General features: G+C 36.1%; 1 protein-coding gene across 20 annotated transcripts in view; it reads left to right on the plus strand.

The window, feature by feature from the left end:
• The window catches only part of DLGAP1 (DLG associated protein 1), an 855,894-nt gene that overhangs the window by 559,949 nt on the left and 273,442 nt on the right, over positions 1 to 22,503 (plus strand). For 3 of the 20 annotated variants that reach the window (XM_019755708.3, XM_074340271.2, XM_074340274.2), the window contains exon 1: positions 4,412 to 4,555. The exons of 8 other annotated variants lie outside the window; for them this stretch is intronic. In XM_019755708.3, the coding sequence (XP_019611267.1) occupies positions 4,463 to 4,555 (93 nt within the window). In that variant the 5' untranslated portion in view covers positions 4,412 to 4,462. Of the gene's footprint in view, positions 1 to 4,411; positions 4,556 to 4,793; positions 5,002 to 22,503 lie in introns of those variants that run through there. 9 more of the 20 variants (XM_074340276.2, XM_074340278.2, XM_019755710.3 and 6 more) reach the window with 7 other exon arrangements.

The raw sequence follows: 22,503 nt of genomic DNA on the forward strand, positions 1-22,503 counted from the left end.
TCCGGAGATACTAGATTTGAAAGTGCTTTGAAAAGCATGCCTATGTAAAGGCAAGGAGTTATTCTTTTTGTCTGAGGGATCATGGGATCGAGGGGAGAGGAAAGGGGAGTCTACACAGAATTTTAAAAGAACCCCGCCTTTTTACAAAAATCAACAATGACCTTTGGAATTTTGGAAAGCGTTTAATTAGATCTATCCAGAGTTGTTTTTGTTTTCAGTTGTAAAATTCTGCCTCAAGTTATTAGTTTGGGAAAATTGATCTACATCTTCACCGTTGCAAGTGCCACACCAACATTAACCACACTCCCACCAGAGCCCCCAACTCCCCAGGGCACAGGGAATCAGGATAATGTCCTTAGCCCTGAGAAGGTAGAGATCAAGCCAGTTTGGGGACCTGACAAGCACAGGTGCAGAGACCCAGTACAACAGAGAAGAGGAAGAAAAGAAGGGGGAAGCTTCCACAGAATAAAATGCAATGTGTCAGTGTATAAATCCCACACACATACAGACCCAAGGAAAGCCACTCCTTTCCTACTACAGCCTCCTCACGTTTTCCCTACTGCTCTCTAATTCACTTAAACTAGATTTCATCTGAATAAACATATCAGGGTCTTCCCTACCTCCTTCCTTTAGTATTTTCATTTTTACCAAGACACAATCCTCCATAAGAATGACCCTCATACGTATACTTCTTTTCCACAGTGTCTTTTTTCCTGTTTTTTTTTTTTCCCCTGCTATTCCCACCTTTTTAAAAAAGTTTTTACTGTACTATAAAAGCATGACATAATCATTTTTCACTCTCATCTTAAGAAGAAATGCTAGGGGGAAAAAATCTTCCCCTGAAAAGTTTATCTTTTTGCTGTTTTTGAATTCCTCCTGACAAACCTCGCTCTTTGGACATGCCTCCACCAAGCCTTAAGAATATTCTAGGCTGGCTGACAATGGGCATGGACGGGGCCAAAGCTGATCTTCAAGAGTTCAGAGAGGCCACCGATGCATGGATAGTTTTCACAAACAACACACAGTTAACATGGTCAATATTTCCCACTGAAAGTAGTATTGCCCAATTTACCAAAGGTTGCTACTTGTATTCATTAAGCCATCAAAACTATTAACAGAATTCTGGAGCTAAAAGGATCATCTAATCCAAACTCTTCATTTAGCATATAAAAAACTAGACTCAAAGAAAGGTAAAGGCTTAGTGGGTTACACTGTTAGTATGTGGCAGAGGTAGGACTAGAACCCAAGTCTCTTAATTTATAGAAATGACCATTATAAGGGATACAACTGAAAATTTTAGAAAATCCTTAAGCACATAAATCTCATCCACCACTGAGAATAAAGTTTTTTAATAAGAATATCTGTCATGAAGAAAGAATGGGAGACGAGCTAGGAGCCCTAGAATAGTATATTTTGTCAATAAAGATTCTGTGACTATTGGCAATAATAGAACAAATTTTAAAAAAAGCAAGCCTAGACTTCAATAAGTAGTGATGAGATGAGATAAGAAATATCAGATTAAAGAAGAATATGTTATGTGGATCTGGGCCCAACCTTTGTTGGTAACAAAATGCTTTCATTATGCTTGCATAATTGCCTACATTCTTCCTATCTTAAATTCATTTCTATTTCCTTTGTATACCTTTCTAAAATAAAAAGCTCAAGTAGTGATGAAAAGTAGAAAAATAAGGAAAGAAAGAAAGAAACTGGTATTAACTGAAAATCCACGATGTACCAGGTAATGTAGCGAACATTTTCACATTTGTTTTTTCAGTTAATCCTCATAACCATCCTGAGAGTGAAATATAATAATACTCTATTTTTACAAAAAAGGAAACCGAAGCTTAGAAATATTAAGTGATTTAAAGCCATGTGACCAGTAAATTGTAGAAAATATTAAGTGACTTAAAGCCATGTGGCCAGTAAATTGTAGAATTGAGATGTAGACTTAGATCTATTTGATGCAAAATAGCTCTTTCCCATACACCCCAGCACAACCCTCGAATCAAGGGCATGTAAATGGTTAGCAAGGAGAAAAAAAAAATCTTTCAAGTAAACTTATTATTATTAAAGTTCTTCAGTAAAATGAAAATGAAAGCTGAAGATTTAAGCATGGGATTTAGTATAGTAGCATTATTAGATCTTATAAAGATTTGGAAATTCTATTTTCAAATTATTTATCTTATTTTAAGCCGGTCTTTTAAATAAAGTATTTGAGACTTACAGAAAGGTATAAAGAAAAAAAATTATACATCACACAACTAGAGAAATAAAACATTAAATACAATGGATCATACATGTACCTTCCTGAGTCCCATTCTCTTCCCTTCCTCCTCAGGGTAATGGCTAATCTGACTTTAATACCCAAAGCACCTTTGTCTGTAATACTGAAATTATGAAAGATTTAAAAAATTTAATACTTTCTATCCTACATTGGGCAATCATTAACCCGAAACCAAGCTAATTCAAACCTTTAAATATAAACTAAGCTCAAAGTTATACCTTCTTTAACAAATGTTGGTATTTTTTGACCTCCTGTTTTGTGCAATCCTTTCAAGCTGAAAAGCTATTCTATATTTCGATGAGAGGAGATAGTATGATAGTGAATAAACTAAATATAAAACAGTGTGTTCTTCCCAACCAGTGTGCTGAGGTTAAAGAGTTACTTTAAAGAAAGGGGAGAAGGAACTGGACATTCACAAAGGGTGGCAGAAGAGTGGGAGACTCCTGAGAACTGAGTTTTCTCCAGCTCTGTTCTTGCCTTATAGGAAAGGGAGAATCTGCCATCTTGTGGAAGCGCCTCTCAGAAAGATAGGTGTAGCCAGCCCCTGCCAGCTCCCATGGAATAATTTCATTTATAAGCTCATTCTTAGAAGCAAATTTGGGGAAATCGAGAGAGAGGGGTTTGTTTTGCAGTTGTATTGCTTTAATTACTGACTAATATTGAAATTGGATTTACATATGTGTTCAACTTCAACATCACAGGGTTTAGCAGACAAAGCATTAAACTTTAAATAAGAGAGTGTGTATTTTAGTCTCTATTTGCCACTAACTAGTTAGTGACACTTCACTAGTGATATGACTTGGAACCATTGTTTCAGCTCTCTGGGTCTCCTTCTTCTATAAAATGAGACACTTGATCTAAAGGCCTCTGATCTCAGTCCGCATCATTAAACTCCAAGTTACATACGTAGAATACTGATTAAAGCAATTTTCAAGAGCCTGTTACTCTCACTTAATAAATGCCTACCAAAAGTGAATGTTCTTCCAACGTTATCTAATTTGCTTTTTAAAAGTCTAGGAGGTATTTTATAGTCGAAGATGCTGAGATTTAGTAAATTAGGTTAAGTAACTTGCCCAAGTTAGTACATGGCCACAGTTAGTACATGGCCACATGTTGGATCAAAACTGCTTTGTCTGCCTGCAAAGCCTGGATTCTTGCCATTTACTATGCCCAATCCCTACCCCTCCCAAATACAGAACAAAGGGAGGAAGCGGCATATAGCAAATACCTATTATGTGCCAGAAACCATACAGTGTCTCATTTAGTATTCAAAATGACTTTGTAAAGTATTACTATTTACTCCAGCTTACAGATGACAAAACCGAAGCTCAAAAGATTAAACTGTTTGCCCTGGAATGCATAAGTAGTAAGTGGAAAAGCTGAGACTCGATCCCAGATTGGTCTGGGTACCCAGTGTGCTTCAGAAATAGAAATAAATGTGTGGATTTTTCTTTTCATTTTATTACTTGTTTTATTCTGTAGCAAATGTGTGTGTTTATTTGACCTCATATACAGAGGGTGTCCAAAAAAATGTATACACATTTTTAAAAAACAAAACTGTATTAAAATTGTAATACTCGATATATACCGATAGCAAAAGATGAATAAAAGTCACATTTGACTTCTGCAATTACAAGAGGTGCTCAAAGTGGTTACCATTGACCGAAGTGCCCACTTCTATGCATTTTTTGGCACCCCTGGTACATGCATACAGTTAAGAATGCATGTATATGAAATGTGACCCATCTTAGACAAGCAATGGAACGATAGGTTCCTGACTTAATTCAGGACTGAACAAAGGATAAATTAGTAGTCACCAACAATATAATCTAAATACTAGCAAAGTTCTGACTCTCCCTTTGTAGAATTATCACTTGGCATTAATTTAATGTAGACCATTGCCATATTATATAGAAAATGAGAGGTCTGTAGGTATTTGGCCTCTGTCTGACATTGATTTAGAAATAAAGTACTGTAGCTTGAAATCATGGCAAGTTTCAGTTAACACAGTCAATTAGTGATATGTGCTCACTCACAAGCTGTTTGTAGTTAATAAAAAAAAGACTCCTCTTTTCCCCCCAATATTGTTATTTTTAAATGTCAAGAATCAGATGTCTGCTGTGTAGAACTATTGTACTGCTGCCAGTGACGGTCTGTATCAGGGTTTGGAGCAAGGACATGGATTTGAAGACATTAAAACTGTTTAATTCTCAGCTGAGATGTGGTTGGCTTTTATACATTTGGAATAAAGCATTTATGGCACATCTCAGGGTAAGTGTTAATAGTTAAGTACATAAAATAGGAATGGGATCAAAGAAGTAAAAGGAGTTTTTGTTGTGGTTTTGTTTTTGCTTTAAAAAGCCAGATTTTTGTTTCTGTATATGCCTCTTTATGTAAACGTTATGTGTTGAGTGACTGGCATATAAAGCTATTCAGAAGAGCAAGATTTTAGACTTCCAACTGTTAACCTAAAAAACAAAATCCCTTCAAATCATGTATTTTGCATTCATTCAGCAGCAGAAACAGGGAAAGGGAAACAAAACGCTCTCCGGTAGAATTAGAGAGAGAGAGCAAGAGAGAGAGCAATACAGACCTGAGAAAGAAAGCACTCAGAGATGAAATTTTAGGAGAGCAAAATGATCGACCTGTTCAAAGCTGAGTGGGTTTCTTCAGTTTGTGTACAAGTTTCAAGAAATGGAAGGACTGACCAGGTTTGGGTACAACTCTTTTATTACTTTGTATTTGACGATAGTATGTTGTTGGGTTGGGTGGTTTTTTTTGGTGGAGGGAAGATGGTTTTGTTATTTTATTCTCTAAATAATGGCTAGTCAAATTGAAAGAGCTAACAAACGAATGTGGATACAGATGGTAAGAAAACAGGTTGAGACATCGGATACCTACAAATCTGTGTCCCCACAAGGGCTTAATAATAGCTTTAATTGACACAGCTGATCTAAGGTGCTAGGTGCTATCAGAGGACATTATGTGGCTAGTTATTGAAATATGATCAGTTGTTTTCCATGACAAGAAAGCTGAATGTTTACATTCCTTTGCAAAATTAAAATTTCTGGATGGTTGGTGGGTTTGTTTTGGACTATTGGTTAAATGAGACTCCACAAAAGACCACTGAAGAATCATTCATAATAAGCATAAACCCAGGAATTTTTTTCAATGCAGGTACAACTATTTTTTTAAATTTTGCTCAAGATTATTTCAGTCTTTGCCCAGTGGGGGTTTTCTTTCCCTGACTGAGGTTTTCCTTCCTCTTGTTGAACAATTTAAATTATACTGAATCGGTTAAACTACTTTATGGGAAATGTGTGACAGTGCCGAGCAATTCTGCTAGTGACTTTGGTTACTGCAGTGTTTCCTTGCTGCCTTTTTAAAAAACCCCATCAACCACATTAATTTATTATTTTCTTTATTTTTAACTTAAATTGCCTTAGTAATCCAGCAAGGAGTGACAAGATTCTTGACTGTATTTCCTGGTTGGCTTACACAATCTTCTCCCTATATTTCACGGATCTTAGTAGAGATGTCCCTCTTCATTCATAGGAAAATGAGGTTACTCCAGCTTGATGCTAACTTTGAATGTAGAATCAGTGATCAGAAACAGAATCCTAGTAATTGTCTCCCAGGTTCATTCTCACTATTGCCTATATCCAAGTAATGGGGGTGGTAGAGAAGACAATTGGCAAAACACTATGAGAAAGCAGGGTTCAGGAAAGACTCTGGTAGTAAAAAGAAGATCAAAAAGAGATAGGAGGGGGGAAAAGAAATAGGAAATCCTTCCTGGGAGTTGTTAAAGAAACTTTATTATTCTTGGTCCACAATTTCATTATTCTAAAGACTATTTCAGCAACACCAAAAGTGCTTGGTTAGCCATAAAGATTTCATAACACATGCTTTCAGATCCCACAGAGTCCAATCTACTAATGGAAGGTATAGCTAGCACTGGTTAGCACAGAGTAAAAGAGAAAAAGTAGCCATAGATCTCTCAGTGGCTAGTACACTTTATTTGCTCTTTCCCAATTCTCCTTAGAGGACAGTTTGCATGTTGAAAATTATATAGTAATTCAAGGTAATCATTTACCATTTTGTAGAGAAAGAGTCATCCATAATCTCTGATCCATTTGAGAACGTGGCTTTGCATGACTACACAAACAGTGATTTGTGAATGGTAGAACTCTGGTCTTTTGTTTGAGGTTTTACAGGAGCCACTAAAAAAAGAAATATGTGCAGTATTGCAGAGCTGGCTTTGATCCAGTGATTAGATTAGGTTTTTCACCATTTTGATTGTAGGTTCAATGGTAACAACCTCTCTTAGATTTTTGTGCTCACTGATTTGGAGTTGAATGGTGGGGAAATTCCATCTTTAAAGATCTAAACAGTTAAAATTAGAAACGTCATGTAGTTCAAACTATAGTAACTCTTAACAGTCAGATTATTTTGTGTCCTTTGCCAATGAAGCTTTGTTAAAAAAAAAAAAAAAAAAAAAAAAAAAAAAAAGAAGAAGAAGAAGAAGAAACAAAATTGGCCCTTTCAGGTAAATCCAGGTTACTATCAATGAGATCGATGAAGAGTTATATGATCTCACTATTATTTGTATTTCTCATCTGAAATTTTGAACCTATAAATTTTCTCATTGGATAAAAATAACATGCATGTGTGACTTCACATGTAGGGCTCATTTATTTGCTTCTTAAGACCACCTTCCCTTATTCTCCACAAGCAGGCTTCCGTCTTTGGTAACTGCCAGTTGAAGCACATCATGGCACAGGGAAAATTTTTTCACTTTATTTTTATAAATGTATATTTAAGTGTTTTTATAAATTCTTAGATTGAAACCACAGTTGGAGGGGGGTACTTTATTTTTTTAATTTTCTTAAATAAATGAATCATTTATTCGCCTTCAACCCAGTCCTCTCTGTTTGTAGCTAAAAGATAAAGATATAAAGAATGAATGGTAAAAAGTGTAACAGATTCTCACTCCATGAACCTGATTTTTTTATTCTATTGTGAAAAAAATTTAAATCTCCAACTTGCTGTTTCCAAAAAGAAGGTGCAATATCATACATCATCAATTAGCAATATTAGCATAAAAATATATTTTTTAAAATGAATGGATTACTGTTACACAATTAACAGAGTCGAAGAAGAGAATATAGTGTAAGAGAGGCATATTGTCTAGCTCATTCTGTTACTTTTCACCAGTTTCTTATTTCTTTTTTTTTTTTTCCCAATTCTTTTACTTCTTGGAGAATATCCAACAAAGAACAATGACCAACCTCTTCTGATTCTACGGTCTTTTAAGTGTAAGAATATGTAGGACTATCTTTTAAAACTAGGATTTATTTCCTCATTTGCTAATGTTTAACAATATGCCCTGACTTTTTTTCATTTCTAAAAGAAGTTTCGAAATACATTTGCAAAATGAGTTTCCTACATACATAGATCTTTTCTTTCACTATTAGATCACTGTTCTCTATCAATTGGAGTTTCTACTCATTATTTTCACAGAATTAGGAAACTTCCTACCAAATTTAGGTTTGTGATATCACAGAACTGTCTATGAAGCAGAATGATGTGGAGTGTAGAGTTACTGTATTGTATGCATGTGTACAGGTCCATATATTCACGTTATATCTGTATGGGCATTCCTGCACCATACTTGTAAATATGCAAAAAGAGAAAAGAAATGATCTGAAAGTTAGATTTGAAGCATATCTGTGGCTTAAAAGGTTCACAAGAGATGAAGACAGTTGTTAACTAAATAAATACCTGCAATCTGTAATTCTGTTATTACAAATGGCCGTGTAGTATTTTTAACTATTAAAAGGGAAAAAAAAGAGTGTGTTTCCCCTATTATGCTTGTCAGTCCTTCCTGTATCCCAATGGTTTCATTATGAGTGATCCACGTACTAAAGGAGAACAAATGGAGATGCGACCTTTAAGTACATGTTTGGTTATGTGATCTTTAGGCACAGCAGCAGAGCCCTGACACTGGATTTTGAAAATGACTTCATTCTTTCGGTAGTCAGTTCTCCTCACCTCTCACTTCACTTTCCTAGGATAAAAATTTTTAACATAGCTATAGCCGTATTGTCCAAATGTGACATGTGGGAGAGAATATGTTAGACAATAGGACCAAATATATTAAATCAGGGCAACTCTAGAAAATCTGAAAGGAGATGACAAAGGCTACAGGCTGATCTCTTAGTCATCGCTTTCAAAAATAAACAGAAAGAAGATCTAGCTCTAAAATTGGAAATGCTATATGAAGCATTACATTTAGTGGCATCCATATGGGTAAAAATTATCATAATAATACCACATTTGTCTGCATTTATAGAATGATATATGTGTGTGCTGTCTTGCTCTATCACTGACTATTAGGGCAATGGTTCTCTAACTTTGTGTGCGTTAGAATTAGCTTGAGAGTATCTATAAAATGAGCATTTCTGGCTTCAACCCAAGAGATTCTGAGTCTAGATCTGGGGTTATTCCGATACTGAGATCAATCCAAAAACCATACTTGAGCCCAATTCCAGGGAACTATCAGACTAAATTTATCAATTAACTGAAGGGGGCAGTAAAGTCTAACAGATGAAAACCAGCTTTAGTTGCTCTATGAGCTTTAATATTGCTGCTAACTTCCCACATGACTTTGAGCTCCCTCTACTTAGAACTTCCATTTCTATATGGGCCTAATAATACGACCCTTGTGTTTGTTCCAGTCTTAGAAAAAAAAAGACTAATTTCAAATTTGGGAAATAGGTGAAAAATATAGCATGAAATGTTTTGAGTTTACAAATCCTTACAAATCCTTAGAGGTTAACATGCTTCACTGCTTCTTGTGTTTCATGTACCATACCACTTTTTCTTTTATATTTTGCTTGATTTAATTTTTATTAAACCACAATTAGGATGAACATGTCTGATTTCGTGGTAAAGGAAAGCCCTCCCCCACTGTCAGATGACAATAGATCTTCATCAGAGTGGAATTTTAAGGCTTCTTTGTCGTATGTGCCAACTAAACACATAAAGCTTTTGTTAATATCTGAAGGTGAAACAATCACAAAAGATCAACTTGTTTGTTTGTTTAACTGGAAGAGTGTTATTTTTTAATTAAATTTATTGGGGTGACAACGGTTAGTAAAATTACACAGGTTTCAAATGTACAATTCTATAATATATCATCTATATATCACATTGTGTGCTCACCACCCAGAGTCAGTTCTCCTTCCATCACCATATAGTTGAGGGTCAGTCTTTTGATAGCTCAGCATCAGTGGGTCAGGTTTTCCCATGCCTCGATATTTACCGATGGAACACAATTCTTCTGGCCTCCTTAAGCTTCATTATGCTCAGATAAAACCTCCTTTTGTTTCCATACCTTAAGTTCGGTCAAGGCACTGCTGCCTAGTTGCAATCAGTTTTGATGAGTCAACAGGACAAGTTCAACAGCAACAGTTATGGGGCTTGTCTACAAGGTGACTATCTATTCTTAATCGCTTCCTTTATTGGCTTATCCAGGTTCTCCGAGGAGTGTTTCCACCATGGCAACTTCCGTAGGTGGGAGTTCTTCCGCCATTGCTGGTATATGACAATAGGCCCTTGTCCATCACTCTTCTTCACTCTTGCCCAGTCTCTAGTTAATCCTTTCCATTCTCTGAAGCCAGGTACATTGTACTTATAAGGCTGTGGAAATTCAAACAAAGCAAGTGAACATTGAAGCCAGTTCTCTCTCAGGACCTCTTTCTCCATAAAACCACAGGTAGCTCAGACTTTTTCCTTACCTGCTTCCCCATTGCCATCAAAACAATAAAAACAAAACCCATCAGAATTCATGGGAAGAATGGACTACAATTTAATAAAATTATGGTTCTTAATTATGGAAACTTGAGCAAATGGTATACCATTTTTAGTTATAAAAGTGGAAATGAGTGAAGATAAAGATCCTCCTGTGAGGACAGGAGGACTTCTTTTAGGTCACCCATGGGCTGCAGCCCTCACTTACCGTAGAAGGCCCCCTGCTAGCCCAGGTTGTGCTATGGGCATCAGTCTGACTGGTGGCCCCTCCAGCAGTAAACAAGTACAGAGAAAGGTGCTCCCATAAGACTTTTCCTTTAAAGTCCCTTAAAGGATCCTAACTACTTGTAACCCTCAGAGTATTTATCTTTTTTTTTTCTTAACTAGTTGAAGTTTAGCTGGCTTTTCTGTAACTCAGAGGGTGTCAGTGAAAGTACTGTCATTTGTTTGCAAATGAACACTGAACTTTCTAAAAATGACTCCCATGTAAAAATCTTTCTTCCATAACACTCCTCCAGCCTTCTAGTTGATTTTAGATAGCTTCCTGTTCTCCCACCTCTTGGAAGTATTCCATGGCACGCTGAGCAGACACTTTTAGTCAAGAACGCCTATAAATAGCTGCTTTTCCTGCTTGCTGCTTTTGCTCTAAGTCTTTCACAAAGGAGGTGAAACAAATCCACCAGAAACAAGAACTCTCCGTGAGGGATGTATGGTGAGGCTTATGAAAAATCAGATCCATAGGCCGAAAATTGTCGTTTAGGTAGCTTTGCTATATTTGACTTGTGCAATCATGGCACAAAAAAAGAAGCATTTTATTTCATGCCCGATGATCCCATGAATGGAACAGTCAGTCAAAAATGTCTCAGATGAGCTTTCATAGCTCTTTAAAAATACATATTTTGACTTTCATGCTGTTTTAAAAAAAAAAAAAAAAAAACCCAAAGCCAACTGTTATCTAGATGACCAATTCCTATAGCTATTCCATAATAGGAAATTTGAAACTGTTTTTCCTCGAAACTGTCTCCTTCCAGACAGTTTTTATTGTCCGGCCTGCCTTTTCTTTGTTTCCTATGCCCCATCCATCATCACTACCACCAAATCTCCCAGATTGGTATTAGGGAACTCCCTAGAAGACTGTATACATGTTAAGCAAGACCTGAATATCACCCTTCACTGATCTTACAGAAATAAACCTTAGAAATCAGACATATCTTTTCCTTCAGACCTAGAGTAGTCATTTAACAAAACATAGAGGTGGCTGCCTATATGTAATGCATAAAAATAGTGCTGTTAGGGACAATAAGTAGTGTTTACATTAAATTTCTATAATAAATAACCATACAGAATGGTCAGATTTTTGAAATCCATCAGGATAAAAGGTGCTATATCAGTTTTGAACTTGGAAGTCAATGTACTCTTTATTATCCTGCTTCTCAGCTTATTTTACATATTTCCTAATGTATCTCATTGCAGGTAATTCCATGTTCTAGCAAGCCCTTATTAAATGCGCTCCCATCTTAGTTTAAGCCCGGATGAAGTTAATTTAAAGTAATGGATACAGTCTTAACATGTTCCACAGCCTTCACTTTCTCTTGGTTCAATATTTTATAAAACACTCCCATATATAACAATGAAATGTTAATTATTCACTTAACAGGGACTTAATAAATGACCAAGAAATGAAAAAATTCACTAAAGTTAAACCATGCCAATTTAAGCTCATTTATGTTTTATTAGATTAATGAATGAATAGAATGTAACAATGTATTTTTTAGCTTCAACCAGTGAGTAATGCATCAAACTATCCCTTTGCATCCTCTAGACCATGAGTGTAGAATGAAAAATTTTGTTAGACGGTTTAATTGAACTGCCATTCTCAACAAGTCTTTCATTCAACCAAGATCTATTTAGCACCTGTTTGATCCAGACTGAACTCCAGTAGAGGTGACTAGGTAAGAGTGAGAAAAGGCTAATGGAACAGAACAGATGGGGTAGCCGACAACCCGACTGGTGAGAATAAGTAAATGAAGGACAGGATTGAGTCTCTAGTTGATAAGATGGTATGGAATACTTTTTTCCTAAAATATTTAAGTTTCCCAAAGATGGAGGATATGGTCTAGCCTGGAAGGCAAACCCAAGCAATAACTTTCTTGGCAGCATTTTTAAGAACAAGCAACAGTGTGAGGATGAGAAAGAACAGGGACAGACTCCCCAGAGGACATAAAATTCATCAGACTCCTGAGCCCAACAACCAGGCTGCTGGCCCTGGAGGCAATGGGGATGCCCTAGCCCTAGAGAAAAAATCTGGGCTGACAGCAGAGCACTATTGGGGAGGGAAAGCATCCTTGCATTCATGCAGCGTTGTGTGCCCTGCCTCAGCACCAGGCCGGCAAGATGGGACCACCTGGATTCTGTGGATGGTGGCAACAACACTGCACCCAGAGAATGGAGATGCAGCTGGGGCCGCCCTTGGAGACCTAAAAGTTCAGAGGCATGAAAAGAGCAGAAATGGCAAGTCCAGTGATTACTCCAAGGAATAACGAGTAGGTTCATTGTTATACCAAAACCTAACTGCATCCCAAGGATGGAGCTACTATACCAGGAAGGTTTTTCTAACAAAGGCATCAGATCCCAAGTAAGGTGAAGAGCTTCTTGTTATTAAAAATGTGTAATGAAAGGCTGGATAACAGGTCAGGGACAGAGTGAAGGAAATTTCTGTATTTGGTGAAATTTGGTGGATGGCCCTTGGGTTCCTTTTAAATAAAATAGACTAGTTCTGCACTGTCCAGTGTGGTAGCCACTAGCCACATGTGGCTATTAAAATTTACATTAACTAAAGTTCAATAAAGGTAAATATTCAGTTCTTCAGTCACAGTAGCCACATTTCTAGTGCTCACTAGTCAGGTATAGCTGGTATTTACCATATTGGACAACACAGATATAAAACATTTCCATGCTCATAGAAAGTTCTATTGGATAGCATTCTTCATTTTGTTTTGTTGTGTTGGGGGGGGTGCCTATTTTAATATATTGATTTCTACTAGATTTGGGTTTTGCCCTGAGAAGGTAACATCCTGTTGTGATGTCCCCGTGCTCAGAGGTGTCAGAGCTAGCCAATGCTCCCTATGGGCACAGGGAGGCACAGTGAGAGTGAGGGATGCCCAGTGTGAATGCCTGTTCCTCCACTTGCTCACAAGGTAGCATTAAATGAACCATTCCACCAGTCTTCTGTTTCTTCATTTTCAAAAATACCTACCTCAGGGAATTATTTTGAGAAGTAAATTCTATATAGTACGTAGTTTTTAATAAGGACAATCAACTTTTCACTAGTAACATGAGGATTGGCCTGGGATTGTGACAAGATTCTCACTCAGCGTTTATCAGTCACCTGTTATGCATACGGTATTGTGCTGGACATGCGTCATTGTTTCCTTTGATCTGCCCATCAGCCCTAGCGCTGTCCCCTCCAGGAGACCTGCTCTGCTCCTATTCTGTATTTTGTACCTGACTCACCATTACCTGAGCAGGAGGTAACCTAGAATAAAATTTCCACACACTCTGAGCTTTGCAGTAAAGCTCTGTCTTGAACACTAATCCTCATCTGTGGTTCTCTACCTCATTTATGAAAGAAGCCTGCAAAACTCGCTCCTATTCACATTTATTGGTAAATTACAATGTTTTGGCACCTCTAGGTGCTGAATCTGGTTGTAAATGGACTCAGAACTTCTTTTAAGGATTTATGTGATCCAGATTAATCCAGTTGGCAATGCACAGTAATTTTGCTAGAGCCAGTCACTCAGCTGATGCCCCCTCCCCCACCAACAGGTATGGTTTGCACCTTACCTGAGACACTCCTGCCTACCTCACATTCTCCTGCCCTTGACCAGAGGGCAAGGGCTTTCTAGAGAGGTCCTTGGAATATTCACTATGGGTTGTCTAGGGCAGTGTTTACTTTAAACCTATTCATGAGATAAGTCTCACAGTTTCCCTTTGCACACTAAAAATTTAATGTACCTATTTGTGAGTGTCAATGTGAAACCCAAACACACCATTCTGAATTATAGATATAATTACTTACTTAGATAATAGACAATAGTCTCATGGAATAATAATTGGGATATACTTTTAAGACTAGTCTTCTGTTTTAGGGGAACAAGTATAACCAAAAATGTGCTATCTCACCTCATTTGTTTACTTACCAAGCTTCAAAAGCCATATTTCCTTATATTACTCTCTGAATCCAAGTATTGTTTGGCCATCTTTGAGGCCTGGAAAAAGAGAAATTCCTTTAGCCCAGGAAGCCAGAAAAATGCCATTGGTCTTAGGCCAATTGGAAACCTTACTTTCCAGAAAAGGACTTTCTAGAAAAGCTTACTAAGGCATGATGCCCTAATGTAGACCCTCAGAGGGTTTCCAGACCTAGAGCATTTGGGGGGAGGTTGCTTACAGGGCTGGGGCAGCCTGGAAGTAGTACTGAGGAGCAGCTTAGCTGTCTTCTTAAGTAATCCTACCTTGAGAAGGCCATTTGGTGGGATGGAAGACAGGGAATAAATTGAGGTGAACTCAAGTGCAGAAAGGCAGAGTGTACCCTTCACTAATTCAAGTGTTCTTAGGCTGGGGCAGTGGAAATTTAGGGTGGGCAAGAATGGACTCCAGGGTGTCAGTAAAGTCCTGATAGGACATTAGAAATTTGAGACGAGAGAGTTTGTATTCATTTTGTCGGAAGAAGAGTCCTTAGCTTTTACCATTATCCCCAAAAGAGATAAAGAGCCATTAACCATGATATTGTTAAAATTAGACAGTTTTTTCCTTAAAAATGTGATGACTTTCCTTCTTTCTTATAACAGTTCATTAGAAAAACCTTTTTGCTTATAACCTTAAAATAATTTGAGGAATGAGCAGTTTTTAAAGAGTTTTTACTGTGGGTGCATGTTACCTGAAATAGGTGCATCCTCTGTTGGAACTTGAATAGCCTATTATAAAGTAAAGCTTGTAATAGGATTTATTATAAAGGAGCTTTTCCTGAGTAATCAATTCAAGTAGTAAAGCATGAAGATCTGCTGTGAACAAGGATTGAAGCTGGGAGGAGAAGGGAATTCAAAGATTTGTAAAATATTTCCTACTCTCAGAGAGTTTATAGTCTAGTGGGATACTAAATAGTTAAATAAATATGATACAAAGCAAAGTAAGAAGAAACATAAAAATACCTGAACAAAGAAGTGGAGCTTTATAGGAACAAGAATTCCAACCTGAGGTTTAGTAAAGGAAGGGTGGGCGAGAAGATAGGTTTTCCCATTTAAAAAGCTGTATCTCTGTAGCTTTGCTCATTTCCATGGAAGCCTATTGAGAGCAATTTCTCTTAGCATTTTCCCATTGCTTATTCATCTCTCAGGAATTCAGCCCTGCATTCCCATGTCTAACTTAGTGCCTATAGAGCACCATTTATGTGTGGATGACTGGCTGTGTGAATGGATGGATGTCTGGATGGCTGGGTGGGTGGATGGTGGGTGGATGGTCAGAGGCAAGAGAGGGTGAAGGCCCAAAGGAGAAAAAGAAGAAGAAATAAGAGTGCACAAGTTTACATAGTCATCATTTCTGTAGCCAGCTTAGTTCAGAGTCTTGTGGGAGAACAGAGATTTAAAAAGTGGATGTTTCCATTGGGTCAGAAGTTCAGGCATAACCTATCTTATCTGAGTGCACTTAAGGCCTCCCAATGCTGAAATAAAGGTATCAGCTGGCCTGACCTCTTATCTGCAGGCACTGGGGAAGACTCTGCTTCCAGATGTGTTCAAGTAGAGGGCAGAATTCAGTTCCTTGTACAACTGAGGTCCCTTCATCTGTCAATCACCAAATGGTACATCGAAACTTTTAATGCTTTGAATCTCTGATTTCTTTTGCCACATCTCTCTGACTTCCTCTTTCTGCTCTCAGCCAAAAGAAAGCTTTTCTTCTTTTTAATTTTATTTTATTAAGATAAAATATACATAACATAAAGCTCTTCTTTCAAGGATTTATGTGATCCAGATTAATCCAGGATAATCTACCTATTTTAAGATCACTGATTAGTAACCTTACTGACATCTGCAAAGTCCCTTTGGCCGTGAAACAAAACATATTCACAGGTGTGACACCAGAGGATAGAGATAATGGGAGCCCAAATTCTGTCTACCACAGTAGTTATCAACAGAATGAGTCAATATAAATAGCAAATTGGTGAGGGCAGCACCTTCATTGACAGCCATGCAATTGAAAGGCCATGAAGTTAGTTCTAGGAAGAGCAAGTACAGCTTAAAAGCCAGACAGCCTTGTTCAAACCCTGTGTCTTACTGATTATTCAACTTTGAGTGTGTTTTCAACCTCTCTCTGCCTCAGTCTCCTCCTCTGTAATATGAGATAATAACAACATATATCACACAGTGTTGTTGAAAGAGTGAAATGAGTTAATTTAATGTAAAAGGCATAGAACAATACTTGGAAAAGGCACATTATATAATGCCTTGATAAGTGCTATTGTTTATATTAAGGTTGAAAATATGGTGATAGCAACCTGAAATGAAACAAGAGAACAGATTTAAGAAGCACTGCAGAAGTGACTATTAGAGATCACAATTTCATTTAGTCAGAATTTCGATGAAATGAAATATTTTAGCGTCCTGTATTTGTTTCCTCCTGCTGCTGTAACAAGTTACCATAAACCTAGTGGCTTAAAATAGCACAAATTTATTATTTTACAGTTCTGGAGGTCAGAAATCTGACATGGGTCTCGCTGAGCTAAAATCATAATATCAGCAGAGCTGTGTTCTTTCTGGAAGTTCTAGGGGAGAATCCATTTTCTTGCCTTTTCCAGCTTCTGGAAGCCACCTGTATTCTTTGCCTCCTGGCCACTTTTTAAAGCTTCAAAGTCAGCAATTGCCTCTCTCTGATCTCTGCTTCTGTAGTCACGTCCCCTTTTCTGACTCTCCCACTTCTCTCTTTCCCTTATAAAGACTCTTGTAATTACATCAGACCCACCTGGATAATCAAGGGTGATCTCCCCATCTCATGATCATTAATCATATCTACAAGGTCCCTTTTGCCATGTAAGGCAACTTATTCACAGGTCCCATGAATTAATTAAGACATGGGCATCTTTGCAGAACCATTATTCTGTCTACTACAAAATCTACCACCAAATATATACGTGATATATTTTTTAAACCAAATACCATTTTTCAAATTGCATATGAAAGATGTGTGAAGTCATCATCAACTAAGTGAGATCAACTAAGTGCATATCAACTAAATGAGATCACTGTATATGCAGTGGCTCCTAGATATTTCGTTTATGTGGAGATGGAATGAAAGGCCACCAATTTCTGTGTTTGTTACACTATTTTAAACTATTAGACTATTTTACTGTTTTAAACTACTTAAATTATGTTAGTCTATTTTAAGCCAGTTTCGACTACGACTGACACCTCAAGTGTATAGTCCTCAAGAAGCTCTCACTATAACTGAAGAGGGGAAGCATACTGATGGTAAGAATTTTTAAAAAGGAGAAGACATGTTTAAAATATAGAATTGCCTGTACTTGGAGATTAGATGACTGAGCTCTCAGGAAGAGAGGAGTAGAAATGATAAAGCAATTATAGTTTGAAAATTGGGTGCACGTCAAGTACCTCCAATTTTGACAGATAAAATGGAAGAAGGAAGAAGTTTGAATGGAGAACATTTACTTCTAGATATTTTGAATCTGATGTGCCTGTTGAAGCTGTCCCATAGGCAAGCATTCATTTATTCAGATACTATTTGGGAAGTTATCCCAGTAATCTAGACAAGAGATGACTGTGCTTCAGACAAGGGTAAAAGCAATAAAGACGGAGAGAAGTAAGGATATTTATACCATATCTTAAAGGTGTCAGGTTGGTCAAAAATCCTCAGCTGAGGATGATAGAGAAGATAGGCAGCTGAATTTATGATTCTGGCATTCAAGAAGATGGCAGGAATGGAGAAAGACGATTGGGGAGTTATCACATAGAAGGTAGAGAAAAGTCTGAGTGAATGAGATCACACTGGGGCATGTGTAAATTAGAAGATGCAACAGCACAGGCCAATTTCCTGGGCTATGCAGACTTTAGAGCACAAATAGGAAGTTAAAGGAGAGCAATAAAAAAGAACGATAGAAAGGAAACCAAAACTTCCTTTCTAAGAAGGGAAAAGAGAATTTCAAGAAATAAGGAAAGTTCAACAAGGTCAACTATCCAAGAATGGTCGAGTTAGACAAGGAATGAAAAGTCTATCAATGAATCGGACAATTAGGAAATAGTTAATACCTATTGAATTTGCCAATAGTTTCCTAAAATGATAGGGTAAAAATCATTTTGTATACATTGTATGCATATATATGCTGTTCCTTTTAATAAATGCTTGTTTTTAATAATAGTGTAATTTTAATGAAAATGTGTATAACTATTAAATTATACTAATGCACCATGGTTAGACTATTCAGTTTTTTAATTATTTGGCATTTGCATATTTTTACAACTTTCAGCACTATGAATAATTCTATAACTGTTTATTTCAGTAAATGCAAAAATGTTTTTTCTGGTTAATATTCCCGAATATTATGCACCATTCAAAAAAAAGAAGTGCAAGTAAATGTTAGTATTTTAAAATAATTTAAATATACTAATTTTGAATAGTTATTTTGCAGAGACTTTTTTTGCTCTTTCCATTATTTTCAGATGGAGACAATCACAAATATCTGGACTGTTGTCTCACCTGGAGTGCATACTTTTAAAGCAAGGATTTCCTTAGCATACCATATCCTGAAGCCCTCTATTAATGCAGTAGTGTAGTATGTAATAGTCTGTACACCAATCCATTTCCTTTCTTGATATTATAAACAATTTGACACCCATTAGTAGTAGGTTTCTTTACTTTCAAATAACTAATTTCCCAACTATTAGCTATTTTTGTTGACCTCACTTCACTAGAGATCCTTAAACTAAGTTTTATTTTAGCAATCACAATTCTCTCATCTAATTAACCAAAAAATTGGGCCATTGCCTCAGTGGCCTGCATTCAACCTTATTTTGACTGGCAATTTTCTAATAATATCTCACTCTCTTTTCCACCCCTGTATTTATAATAGTAGTTGCTGTTCCATTGAGTTCATTCTTTTTCCCAAGTTCTCTTTGGCCCCATTATGGGGTTTTTTCCCCACATTTCTTTTTCTTTTCCTCTTATTTACTTAGTAACATATTCAATTTTTTTTACAGTTACAAGTGCTTCAAGAAGTATCCAATTATTTATTCAGTAGAAATTCTTAGAAGTGGACGAGCTAGGCCAATGGGTATGCAAAATGTTAAGGATTTTTGCACATATTACCAAATGATCTCTCCAAAGTTTGTCTGATTTTTCATCCCAATACCAGTTTCTATTCTTGATGATTCTTCTCTGTTGTAACTACAAATCCACGTTCCTTTAACTTGAACATAGAGCTACGTGAAATAAATCTAAATACTTTTCCACATGGCAGGCCTTCAAATGTTTAATGAAAACTATTATTTGCCCCTAAGTCTTCATTGTCCCATCTTCAAAAGACCTAGTTCCTTCAACAATTCTCTAAGAACAGGAGTTCAAGCACTGTCAGTATCCCAATTGACAAATTGTGTCTTGTTCCAAGAAAGCAGTGTGGCTCTGACCTTGTGGTATATTTGTGTGAACAATCTTACAGTTAAATTCAGATTTCACAGCATCAGTTGAAAATCTTTGGATATGAACAACCTATTCTATCAATGTACTAACTTGTCTGGCAGCCATGCCAATTTGTTTCACACTTAGATAAAATTTTTGAGCCATTTTTTTCACATGAAATCATGTTGACATGTTTCTCCCACCATGTACTGTGCACTTGGGTGGTTTAACATAAGGAAGAATATTATATTTATTTTTACTAAATATCATCTTATAAATATGACTATGTCTTTCGAGCCCAGGGCCACTCCTTACTGTTATGCAGGTTGTGCCCTGTCTAACTCTAGGGACCACCATTTATATTAATAGTCATTTTAGTGTTATTTGTTTATTACTATCATTTTCCAGCAAATGGCAATAGAAACTTGAGGAAGAGACAACTTGTTTCTAATTCACCCACCTAAAAGTGCCATTTGGATGACCAAAAAGAATGTTTCTGCTGTCAAATTGGAGAATACTAAATCTGAAATCCAGTATTTTAAATACTTTCCCAAGATATGTTATATTGTAAATCTCATCATGGTGTCTAATACATCACCATCAAAGTTGATGACAAAAATGTTCAGAATAAGGCCAAAAGAAAGTCTTGCGCATACCAGTAGAGACCATTCCATAGTTGTTCATGAAATAACTTATATACCATGTAGGGGAAAATCAATCAACCAGTTATGAAGCTCCTATCCAGTCCACATGTCTTTTACTTTGTTTAAAAGTATATCATTTTATTACAGGTATTATTGGGAAGGTCCATAGAGTTAATATGTATTTATTGGAGAAATTTTGTAAAATACATAAGAAAATAAAGATAATAGAAATTGCCCAGAGATAACCACTGTAAACATTTGTGTTGTTGTGGTTCTTTGAAAATACTGATAATATTGATGAACCTCTGAATAAACTCACCAAGGAGAAAAAAAGAAAACACAATGTAAATACTATCAGGAATGAAGAAAGGAACATGAATAACTCTACAGTAGATATCAAATCTGTCATATGAATAGAACAGATATACACTTCATACCAATACATTGAAAACTTAAGTAGATAATTTCTTTGAAAAACAAATTCAAAATTCAATAAAAAGAGAAACTTTGAATATACCCATAACAATTTAAGAAATTGACACATTAGTTTAAAATTCACTCAGAAAAACAAACACTAGACTCAAATAGTTTTATGAAGCTCCAAAGAAAATGTAATCTCTGTCATAAAAAAATTCTTCTAGAGATCTGAACAAAAGAGATTCCCAATTCATTTTAAGATTTAGTATATTCTTAAACAGACAAGGGCAGTTTGAAAAAGGAAAATTTTAATGCAATTTCTATCATGAACCTGATTCAAAAATTATTTTTAAATATTTTAATAAAATTAAGTAATGTAAAATAACATGACCAGATAGGATTTGTTTGGTAATGAAAGGGAGGCGTAACATTAACAAATATATTTGCATAATTCACAGCATAGGAGATTAGAGGAGAAAACACATACGACTATTTCAAAATATGCACGAAAGGCATTTCATAATATTCAACAGCCATTAATGATTTAACAAGAAAAAGTAAAACAAATCAGGAATAGAAAAAAAAATCTTTTTTTATTAAAGTTTAGGTCATCTAACTTTTTTTAAGGTATTATGTGCATACACTTTATTTATCTGTCTATCTATTTATTTGTTTATTTATTTATTTTTAAGGAGGGCACAGCTCACAGAGTCCCATGCGGAATCGAACCGGCAACCTTTGTGTTATTAGCACCATGCTCTAACCAACTGAGCTAACCGGCCACCCAAAAAAAAATTCTTGAAGTATATCTACATATACAGAGGGTGCTAAAAATATATATATACACATTTTAAGAAAGGAAGAAACTGTGTTAAAATTGTAATAATACATACTTATAACAAAAGACGAATACAAGTCACGTTTGACTTCTGCAATTACAAGAGGTGCTCAAAGTGGTTACTTACCATCAGCGTAATTTTAATAATTTTTTACTTTCTTAAAATGTGTATACTTTTTTTGGCACCCTCTGTATATAGCTGACAGGAACTTCATGTAAGGTTGCATCTTAAAAGTGTTTCTTTTAAATCCATGAAGAAGATTATAAACCTTTTCTAAAATGTATTGAACCAGATTTTGGCTGCTGGTTCTTTTTTTTATTGAGGTATAATTGACATATAATATTATATTAGCTTCAGGTGTACAACATAATGATTTGATATTTGTATAAATTGCAAAATGATCATCACAATAAGTCTCGCTAGCATCCATCATCATACATAATTTAAAAAATTATTTTTCTTGTAATGATAACATTTAAGATCTACTCTATTAACAACTTCAAATATGCAATACAGAGTTATTAACTATAATCACCATGCTGTGACATCTCCAGGATTTATTAATATTTTCTAACTGGAAGTTTGTACCTTTTGACCCTCTTCACCCAGTTTACCCTCTACCTCCACCCTCTACCTCTGGCAACCAGCAATCTGTTTAAATGCATGAGCTCAGGGTAGGTAGGGGGGAGGGTATCTTTGTTTTGTGTTTAGATACCACATGTAAGTGAGATCATGTAGTATTTATCATTCTCTTTCTGACTTATTTCGCTTCGATAATGCTCTCAAGGTCCATCTGTGTTGTCACAAATGACAAGATTTCATTCTTTTT

This window comes from Rhinolophus sinicus, chromosome 4, assembly GCF_057876585.1.
Source record: "Rhinolophus sinicus isolate RSI-liver-muscle chromosome 4, RSI-T2T, whole genome shotgun sequence".
NCBI classification, from domain to species: domain Eukaryota; kingdom Metazoa; phylum Chordata; class Mammalia; order Chiroptera; family Rhinolophidae; genus Rhinolophus; species Rhinolophus sinicus.